At 42.3% G+C, this 11,184-nt stretch overlaps 1 protein-coding gene across 1 annotated transcript in view; it reads left to right on the top strand.

Annotated features, from left to right (window-relative positions):
• The first annotated feature begins 1,716 nt into the window (after nucleotides 1-1,716).
• Nucleotides 1,717-11,184, top strand: part of LOC128660591 (inter-alpha-trypsin inhibitor heavy chain H3) — a 372,698-nt gene continuing 363,230 nt past the window's right edge. The window contains exon 1 of the mRNA XM_053714518.1: nucleotides 1,717-1,814. Within this exon, the coding sequence (XP_053570493.1) occupies nucleotides 1,722-1,814 (93 nt within the window). The 5' untranslated portion in view covers nucleotides 1,717-1,721. The remainder of the gene's footprint in view (nucleotides 1,815-11,184) is intronic.

The following is an 11,184-nucleotide window of genomic DNA, read 5'->3' as shown; positions in this document are numbered from 1 at the left end:
GCTTATTTTCATACTAACTCTGGTGAGTAGAAGTCTATGTTTGTGCAAGACAGCACTTTTTAACTAATTACGCTTGAATCCCCTCTTTTTGCGCTTTTGTCTTTCATGTTATACTGTCTTGGATACAACATACTACTGCTCAAACTAAAAAACTCTGGTATTGCTGATTGTCTGTTAACCTGGTTTAGATCATATGTATCGGATCGATCACAATATGTCTCCGTTTCTAACAGTGACTCCCTCCCTCTCCCAGTCACGTGTGGTGTTCCCCAAGGTTCTATTCTCAGACCCCTACTATTCACATTATTTATAAATGATCTGCCAAATGTCTGCAAATCCTCAACTGTACACATGTACGCAGACGACACGGTAATCTATGCAAACAAATCTGATCTGCCGCATCTTGAAACAGTGCTCCAAGACCAGTTCACAGAGGTAGAAAAGTGGATCTCAAAAAACAAACTCTTCTTAAACACTGACAAAACTGTCACAATGATCTTTGGAACGGGTCCTAAATTACACAAATTACAAAATTCCCACCTACGCATCAAAACAAAATCCAATTGCACGCTTACCGCAGTCCACTCTTTCAAATACTTGGGTATGTTATTAGACCCTAATCTATCTTTTGGCCTCCACATAGAAAAACTTGCATCTAAACTTTATCCAAAATTAGGTGCCCTGTACAGAAACAAATCTTGCCTCAGCCCTACAGTAAAGGAAAAGATTGTACAACAAATGCTGATGCCTATCATGGATCACAGGGACGTAGTATACACACCTGCACTGCATATTCACCTTAATAAACTTAATACATTGTATAACTCGTTCTGCTGCTTTGTGCTACAATGTAACTACAGGATCCACCATTGTGACATGCTAAAAGAACTAAACTGGCTGACGCTGGAATCCAGACGCAACCTCCATCTTTCCTGCCTCCATCTTGTGTTTAAGAGCCTTTCTGGGAAGTTCCCACCCTATCTGAGCAGAATGCTCTCCCGTCCCCAGCTATTCCCACCTCCTATAACCTCCGATCCAGTACTAGTACATTATTTAGTTTACCTCAATGCAAAAAGAAAGCAGATCGATCCTCCTTTTCCTACAGAGCGCCACAGTTATGGAATGACCTCCCGCACACTTTCAAACCTTCCCCAAGCCTAGAATTCTTTAAGAGATCCCTCTCTACATATCTCAAAACAGAATGCACCTGTCATGGTTGATTATATATTCCTACCTGTTCTATGTAAAATGTTTGAATATATTGTGTATTATTAATGGTTTTGAATTTTATTGTACCCTATTGTATCAATGCAATGTTTTGTGGACCCAGGACATACTTGAAAATGAGAGAAATCTCAATGTATCCTTCCTGGTAAAATATTTTATAAATAAATAAATAATGAGTTAATTGTGAAATAGATTAACCATAACAAGAAAGACAGACTTTTTTAATAAAAGACAACAAAGGAAAATGTTTTTTAATAAAGTATGTTATGCTCAATATGGATGAGACGAGAAAAATGGATTTGCAAATCTAGGGCAGCTGCTCAGTCAATAAAAAAAATCCTCTTTAGCTCATATTTGTCTCATGACCATGAATGATAGTTTATCAGACATGGATCTGAAGCAATATTTGATGTTATATTACTCATTAACGTATTGTGTTTAGGTCACTAATATAAAACTTTCTCTGTGCTTGTTACAAATCAGTTGTTTCCAAAATGGGTCATCTGTTGCTGTTTTTTGCTTTTTTTTTATGTCTTTCAACTTTTGTGAGTGCTGACTTTTTGATAGAAGCCATAAGAAACATCCAGGTTGGTCAAAATATGTTTGTTTTATTTATCATTGGAGATAATCTCAGTTTTTTTTAATGTTTTTTTTGCAAAATAAATTATGTAAATATAGTCAGCATACTGTATAAGTAATGAAACACCCCCCCCCCCAGAAAACATGTAAAAATGTCACTGTATTTGCTAACCTGTTGTTTATCTGTTAAATTAAAATATATATTTTTAAAATACCAACCACCAGATAAAAGACAATTAAATGTCAGGTGTACATGCTTATTAATTAATACACAGCTGAAACACATACAGTATATGTTGAAAATCTATGTTTACAGTGTGTTGGGATGGTTATAGGTGATGTGCAATTAACTTATGTTACAAAAACATAGAAAGATGTGTATAACTTTTTTTTTAATAAATAGAACGGGGGTATAGTGTACATGTGCTGTGTTATGTTTGTGCTGCATTTATTATTGTTTAGAATGTAATGGTTATAACTTATATACCTAAATCATTATCGCCTAGAATTAGAGTTCTGCGTTAGCCGTCAAACCCAGCTTTAGGGGCTCCTAACGCTGGTTTTGGCCGCCCGCTGGTATTTAGAGTCAGTCAGGAAAGGGTCTAACGCTCACTTTCCATACCGCAGTTCCCCTTACGCCATTTGCGTATCCTATCTTTTCAATGGGATCTTTCTAACGCGGGTATTTAGAGTTTTGGCTGAAGTGAGCGTTAGAAATCTAACGACAAGACTCCAGCCGCAGCAAAAAGCCAGGAGTTAAGAGCTTTCTGGGCTAACGCCGGTTCATAAAGCTCTTAACTACTGTGCTCTAAAGTACACTAACACCCATAAACTACCTATGTACCCCTTAACCGAGGTCCCCCCACATCGCAGCCACTCTAATAAATTTTTTTAACCCCTAATCTGCCGACCGCACACTAACGCAACCTACGTTATCCCTATGTACCTCTAATCTGCTGCCCCTAACACCGCTGACCCCTATATTATATTTTTTAACCCCTAATCTGCCCCCCCTAACGTCGCCGCCCCCCAACGTCGCCGCCACCTACCTACACTTATTAACCCCTAATCTGCCGACCGGACCTCACCGCTACTATAATAAAGTTATTAACCCCTAATCCGCCTCACTCCCGCCTCATTAACCCTATAATAAATAGTATTAACCCCTAATCTGCCCTCCATAACATCACCGACACCTAACTTCAAGTATTAATCCCTAATCTGCCGACCGGACCTCACCGCTACTCTAATAAATTTATTAACCCCTAAAGCTAAGTCTAACCCTAACCCTAACACCCCACTAAGTTAAATATAATTTTTATCTAACAAAATAAATTAACTCTTATTAAATAAATTATTCTTATTTAAAGCTAAATACTTACCTGTAAAATAAACCCTAATATAGCTACAATATAAATAATAATTATATTGTAGCTATTTTAGGATTAATATTTATTTTACAGGCAACTTTGTATTTATTTATTTTTTTTTCAAGCAAAATTTTTTATTGAGTCAAATGAGAAGTAGAACAGTAACATTTGGGTAAGAAGAACATTGAGTAAATAATTACAATTTGAACATCGCGTTGAGATGGTTATCATCATATCCAAAGAAAATAATACAGAGTAAGGCATGACATCTCAGTATCTCATTGTGATGTGGGGTTGTAGGGTGAGCAGAACCCATGTTACAATTAACTATGAACTCAATTCGTTTTTTTTTTTTCCTTTAATGGGGGGGTGGGTTTGGAATATGTAAAATCAATATACTTAGTTATTTCAAAAAACAAACAAACAAAATGCATATGTGTAGCTATTATAGGAGGTATTGGGTGAGGATACTGGATATTATTATGAGAGTGAAGTAATAGTATGCTGTCCGGGGGAAAGATAGAGAGGTGGGGGGGGGGGGGGAAGGAATGGAGTGTCTAAGTTTGAGGGTTCGTGATTGGACGAGTGTTCCAGTCTGGGAATTTCGTAAGCCAGGGGGACCAGATCTCAAAGAAAGAATCGACTTTGTCTAGAGCCTTGTAGGAATACTGCTCCATTTGTCCAAGATATTGGACTACGGCCAAGGTTTGGGAGAAGGATGGGGGGTTCTCATTCCTCCATGATCTGGCTAGCGTTAGCTTTGTGGCCAGGAGGACATATATTGCAAGGGCTTCTTTTGGGGTGGTGAGGTTTGTCATCTGAAGGTGGAGCAGTGCAGTCACTGGAGTGTACTGTATGGGAATTCCCAAGGTGTGGAGGAGACTATATACTTTTTTCCAGAGTGGCTGAATGACTGGGCAAGACCACCAGATATGTTGTGCAGTACCTAAGTGTTGGCAGTGTCTCCAGCATGTAGGAGAGCGGGTGTTATAGATTCTGTGTAAAGTGGTTGGGACTAGATGCCAGCGGACAAGGATTTTATAATGTAACTCCCAGAGAGTAGCGGAATGTATCAGCTTTTTAGTTATCATGATTCTAGACTGCCATGTGTCAAGGTCTGCAGAGAAACCCAGTTCTCTTTCCCAGGCTATGTGTTGTGAGATTTTGTGTGGAGTGGATTTATTGTTGAGTAAGTTGTAGTGTGCGGAAAGGGGGTGTGAGACGTTTGATGCTTGCTGCCACATGGACTCCCATGATGTTGGGCGTCTGAGTTTTGTCTTTGGATATCCCCATGTGCGTAAGCGTGTGCTTAGGCGATATGCTTCAAAACTAAGATTAAGAGGGATTTGGTATTTACAGCAAAGATTGGGATGTGAGAGCCAGCTGTCGTTTTCATAAAAGTCTGTCACTGACTGTATCTGTCTGTGTCGCCATGCTTCAGGGTGAGAATCTGGTAGGCAATACAACACTCCCGGGATGGTGAGCATGGGTGAAGGATAAGGAGATATGGCAGGGTTATGTCGAACCTGGTCCCATAACTGATATGCGTGTTTAAATACTTGGAGAGTAATGTTCAGGTGTTGTCTATGGTGGGGTGGGATCCAGAGGAGATCCGACAAAGTGAGTGGGGTTGGGAGGAGTTCCGATTCGATCATCCGCCACTTGGAGGGGTGATCTGGGTTATTCCAGGCTAACAGGTGTGAGAGTCTAGCTGCGTAGTAATAGTTTATAAGGTTTGGGAGGGCAAGGCCTCCTTGTTCAACTGGTTTCTCCAAGGTTCGCTTAGAGGTTCTGGGTCTATTGCCCCTCCAGACGTAAGACGTCATCAGGCTCTGTAATTTGTTTAGGGCGGGTCTAGGGATATTGTACGGTATGGATCTGAAGAGATAGGAGATTTTAGGGAGAAAGGACATCTTTATTGCAGTAATGCGACCAGTCCAGGATATTTCATGGAATTCCCATGTGTCTAATAGTTTCCTGAATTCTAGGAGTCTGTCCGTGTAATTGCGGGTAATGGTTATTGATGGGTCTGGGCTGAGGATGATTCCCAAGATCTTAAGGGTAGAGTCATTCCAATTGAATTGGTATTTTCTTTGCAGGCAGGTAAGGATCTTAGGTGGTATGTGTATGGGGAGGGCCTCTGTCTTTGAGATGTTAAGCTTGTAATAGCTCAATTTACCAAACTTTTCTATAATCTCAAAGACAGGAGGGAGGGAGTCACTAGGTGAGGATAACAAAAGGGTAATGTCGTCGGCATATAGTGAGATAGTATGGGTCTGTGTTCCAATGTTAAGGCCTGACACTCTCGGGCTAGGGGTTCGATAGCCAAGGCAAACAGCAGGGGCGACAGTGGGCACCCCTGCCTTGTGCCATTGGTTATTATAAATGGGGAGGACTGGAATCCCACTCCTCGCACGTTCGCTGAGGGGCTGGAGTAGAGAGCTTTGACCGCAAGTATAAATGAGTCTGGGATTTGAAAGGATTCCATTGTTTTCCAAAGATAGTCCCATCTGACCCTGTCAAACGCCTTTTCGGCATCTAAAGACAGGGCCAGAAGGGGAATCTCACGTGTCGAGGCAAAGTGCAGAAGATTCAGGATGCGTCTTGTCGCATCTGGGCCCTCTCTATGTGGGATGAAGCCTACTTGGTCGTAGTTTACGAGGGTCGGAATAACTGCTGAGAGTCTATTAGCTAATAATTTGGCATAGATTTTAGTGTCTAAATTTAATAAGGAGATTGGGCGGTAGCTAGAACACTGATCTGGGGGTTTACCTGGCTTTAAAATTGTTACTATTGTGGCTTCCAAGTATTCTGTCATGAATGAGCTTTTACCCATAGTTTCCTGACAGAGTCTAGAAAGGAGGGGAGTAAGCAAGTGTTGGAAGGTCTTGTAAAATCTCGCGGTGAAGCCATCTGGGCCAGGAGACTTTCCAAGTTTCATGGATTGTATGATTTTCTGTATTTCATCTGGTGTAACTGGCGCTGTCAAAGTCTGAGCGATTTCTGGGTTAAGTCTGGGGAGAGAGAGGTTTTCCAAATAGGAAGTTATTTCCTCAGTAGGGCAAGCCTGTATGTCTTGCGAGTCCCCTATATTATATAGGGTATGGTAGAATTGTCTGAATGAGTTCCCTATGTCAAGGGGAGAGTAGACTAGTTTGCCATTTGGGTCATGAATGGCCATGATACGTGATTGAGCAGTCTGATGTTTAAGTTTTGATGCTAGCAAGGTGGTAGCTTTGTTGCTTTGGTGGTAGTATATTCTCTTGAATCGCTCTAGGAGTTTATGTGTTCTGTGGATTTCTAGGTGTTGGATTTGTTTTGTGATGTCTGCTATTTGGCGATTCACTGACGGAGTGTACTGGAGTCCAAGTGAGGTTCTTAACTGCCTCAGCTGCATGTTTAAGGCTGAGAGGGTTATGTTGCCTTTCCGGCGGGCAGCCGCCTCGGTCTGAATGAGGTGACCTCTCATAACTGCTTTAAGCGCAGCCCAAAGATTCTGGACTGAAGTTTGATTATCGTCGTTTATACGAAGGTAATCAATAATTTTGGATTGTAGTTCTAGCTTCAAGGTCGGGTCAGTAATGGTCCAGTCCTGTAGGCGCCAGGTAGGAGGGGAGTTAGGTGAGAGGGATGGGCCTAACCGCAGATGTAGGGCGTCATGGTCTGACCATGCTATCGCAGTGATTTTGATATAGGATACCTGTGCAAGTAATGTGGCGCTTGAAAAGAAATAGTCTATGCGTGAATGTGATTTATGAGGTGCAGAGTAGAAAGTGAAATCTTTCTCTTGTGGGTGGAACGATCTGTATATGTCATAAAGATCATGTTGTGCCATTAATGTCTGAAAAGCTTTGGAGAGTGATTGTGTGTTTCTTTCGTTATGATTGTTTCTTGGGCCAGTTCTGTCTAAATGGATATCCCAGAGTAAATTGTAATCTCCGCCTATAATTAGTTCCCCTTGTTTCACTGCTAAGACTGATCTGAGGAGTGATCTGAGAAATCTAACCTGCTTAGAGTTAGGGGCATACAGATTAACTAAAGTAACTGTCTGCTTGTTAAGTTTGCATACTAGGAGAATAAATCTAGCTGCAGGATCACACTCAAGATATATGGGTTCATATAGGACATTTTTGCTAAGAAATATCGCTACTCCTCTGGATTTTGAGGGATATGTGGCTTCAAGTACTATGGGGTAGCGGCGTGTAGTATGGGAAATTCCTGAGTTGGAGGCCCAGTGCGTCTCTTGGATGAAAGCTATGTCTATGTTATTTTTATAAAGATAATTGTTGAGGAGGCTGCGTTTTGTAGGGGAGTTAAGTCCTTTGGTGTTGAGGGTGACAAGTCGGATGTTATTCATGATTGAGGGGTAGGTAAGGGGGGAGGGGTAGGGGTACGTGGGGTGGGAATGAAGGTAATGTAAGTTTCCCCGGATCAGTTAGTCTAGGAATGGGTTTACCAGTAGGTGATATATGTAGCTACAGATGAGATTTATGTTACGTATAACTAATTTGTGAGAAATTTGAGGAAAATTTGAGGTATTCAGCGGTCAAGAGCCGCTTTAGATAAGTATACTGGGAGAGATGAATAAATCTAGGGGGGGGGAAGGGGGAGGAGCCCTATGATGAATCACGTCACTTTAAGTGAAGTGTTTTTACGGGCTACTGAGCGGTCTAGTGTATGAGGTATAGAGATGAAGATAGGTTTGGGGTACAGGTAGGGAGTAGTGCTAATATCCAATAAATCTGAGAGGTATATTTATGAGGAAATGGAGGTGCCAGGGATAAAGATATCCCCCAGGTTATGATATGGGGTGTGTGTGTGTGAAAAGCAGTATGTGAAACTGACAGATGCTGGGGCCTGAGAGCGGTGGCTAGGGAATCTCGTAAGGAAAGATAAGGTCAGCGTAAAGTATTGTTATGGTCTATTGTGAGGTGAGGGAGATGTAGAAGATAGAGGGTGGAATTCTGTGTTTTTTTTTTTTCGTTTTTTTTTAAACTGTGTAAATATTTGGCAGAATTAAGTTGTCATTGTTACCATCTAAGTTCTGGGAAGAGAGGGGGACACATAAAGAAAATATAACACATCATACAATTAACATCAATACAAAGTGGAACTGAAACCTGAGTCTCCATGTTGCATCTGCCCTCCCCTACAGTTTAAATGTCTATGACGTTTCCGTCCCTATTACTACAAAAGTTCTAAAGAGGGAGAGAAGATGCAAGAGAAACCTAACATATTGTTCAACAGAAGTATATATATTCTAGAACCTAATCATAGACTTGAGTCCTGATTTAACCTTGTGCTGTTCTTCCAAGTAGTAATCTGAGACATTTATTGAGGATGGTCTGAGTAAATCAGGAGCAAAATACAATAAGAGGAATGCAGTATGTTAAGCATAAGTGAAAATGTCGTGCTCTGATAGTTTGAATGTCATCCAATGTAAGGAGTATATGGGACCTGTTTTCTCCTTGCGAGAGGGCTCGGGTCCCCCCCCCCGCAAAGACGGGAAGGGGAGCCGACCCAACAGAATCAACTCCAACAGACTATATCAGCAGGGTATATAGTGGGTGCAACATCAATTTAAGATTAAGTTCACAACATAGTGCAGTATGAAGAGATAAAAGAAAGGCAGAAGTAGCCCAGAGCTATAAGTGAGTAAGATATGTACCCGTGTGTGAGCTCTTGGGCTTACCTGGAAGGGTCCTTGGATCAAGAGAAGTGTTGTTAATGGATTCTTCCCAGCAAACAGAGCAAAATCAGAGTAAGGAGAGTACCCGTATGTGTGCTCTGGTGCTGCTTAGGGTCTTCGCAAAGGATAGATGTGGTAATAGTGTCCTGAAGTAGGAGTTGCTGCTTTACTTAGTTAGGTTGTCTGGTTGAATCATCATCCTCTTGGAGTGGAGGGATCTCTGTTGGAGGGTGCCATTCCGGAGCAGAGGTGTTAAGGTCTTTGGCGTTGTTCTTCTGTCTCGTTCTGGATTCCCTAGGGAGTGCGAGGCCTAAATTGTGCAAGACTTTCAAACCTTGTTCCAGGGTCGAGATGATATAGGATTGTTCTTCATGTCTGAAGAAGATTTTTACCGGGAACCCCCATCTGTATTTGATGTTGTGGTGTCTCAGGGTTTGTGTCACCTGTTGGTAGGATCTCCTTTTCGCCAAGGTATGGAGGGACAGATCCGGGAAAATTTGTATGGTATGGTAGGGTTCGTTGAGGGGTTTATTGGTGAAGGATGCTCTGAGAATCTTCTCCTTCGTTGTGTAGTAGTGGAGTCTTATAATTACGTCTCTTGGAGCATCAGAGGGTGAAGTGCGTGAGCGCAGGGCTCTGTGGGCCCTGTCGATCAAGAGGTCTGAGGCAGAAGTAGGGCCTAGTAGGCTTTTAAAGAGGTCTAGTAGATAGCTGTCAAGTTCTGCTGTTGTTATTTCTTCTGCTATACCCCTAATTCTCAAGTTGTTTCGGCGGGACCTGTCCTCTAGGTCCGCCATTTTAACTTCTAAATCAGATATTTGTTCTGCCAGGCTCTGGGAGTACGCAAGGAGATTGGTATGATCTACGGTTAGTTCTTCATGTTTTTTTTCTAGGGTTTCCGTTCTTTCGCCTAATGTGGAAATCTCCCTCTTCAACTCGCTGACTGATTGACGGAGATCCTGCCTTATTGAGGAGTAGTGGGTATCCATTTTATCCGACAGGGTCTTGATAGATTCAAAAAATGTTGACTGAGAGAGTGCTGTTCTGTCTTTAGATAGATTATCGCCTTTCAGACGTCTATGCAGTGAGAAATTAGAATCTCTCGAGTCTTCCTCTGAGAGGTCTGGGTCAGAGGTGTTTTTACTGTGGAAGTGGTCCGGTAAGGTCCTTTTAGGTAGTTCTTGGTGTTTTGGTTTCCGTTTTCCGGATTGTGCCATTTTGAGTAGTGGGTTGTTTTTTACGGCTTAGGTCCCAAAAAAAAGAGAAATAAATATACAAAGGGAGATGAAAATTCTGCTCTAAAAATGAGACCTGGGGGAGCGTGGAGTGGCACCTCACATTTATGAGGGACTAGCCCTGCATTTTTCTCTGGAGTTGCTGAGGTGAAAGTAGAAGAAACTTCAGTTGCGTAATGTCAGGGGTATTAACGAGGTGTGTTGCTGCCCTTCAGGTATTAGCAAGAGGTGTTCTGGGGGTGAGGTTGTTGACACTGTAGTAGGATAAGATCTCAAGGGTTTCTTAAAGGCTTCCCCCCTCCAGGGATGATGCCACCTCTGGGCGAGATCGGAAGAAGGGAGGTGGGTATGACCCGCAGCTAGTTACAGCTACGGGAAAGGGGGGGAGGGGGGCAGATGCGAGAGTGGGCAAACAGGTCTCTGTAGTTACTTCCTCTTTGTGTGGAAGGTGGGTGTTCTTTTTCAAGAGTCTCCCTAAATTGAGAGTGGAGCCTAAGCGGTGGAAGTCACTTATCAGGTAGGGAGGAAGAGGTGGGTTTGACCCTAAGGTACCTGCCTAGCAATTTTCCTTTTTCTTTGTCTTTAATGCAGAGCTTTTCTTTTCCCTTCTTCTTTCCTCTCTGCAACAAATTAACCCCTGTGCTGTATAGTTGAGAGGGTGTTTTGGGTCATTAAGTGGTCTAAGGGGAGAAAGAGCAAGGCCAGAGTGGGATGGTGTAGCTAGAATAGTACTGGCAAAGAGGATTTTAAATCAGGTGTCAGTGGTAACGTTGGAGCTGTGCCTCCCCTGCCTTTTAGGCCAAAGCTTCTTGAGATCCGTTTTTCTGACAGACCTCTAATCTGGTCTAGTGTCTGTTTCTAAGGGCCCTTTCCTGCTTTCCCTCTTCTACTATACTATGGCAGTTATATATTATGGCAGAGAGGGTCTGTATAGTGAGTTGATAGGGCCTCTTCTTTGCCTGTGGTGAGTGGTATGCGGGTGGAAAATGGCGTCTGTTCGCGCCAAAAAGGCAAGAAAAAAAAAGAAATACCTTGATGGAGCCTAAGGCGGTATGAATAAGGCCCTGGAGTAAGTGAAGGCCGT

Source organism: Bombina bombina, chromosome 5 (genome assembly GCF_027579735.1).
Source record: "Bombina bombina isolate aBomBom1 chromosome 5, aBomBom1.pri, whole genome shotgun sequence".
Taxonomy (NCBI): domain Eukaryota; kingdom Metazoa; phylum Chordata; class Amphibia; order Anura; family Bombinatoridae; genus Bombina; species Bombina bombina.
Note: the sequence above shows the minus strand (reverse complement) of the source record. Positions and strands in the feature narration are given on the sequence as shown.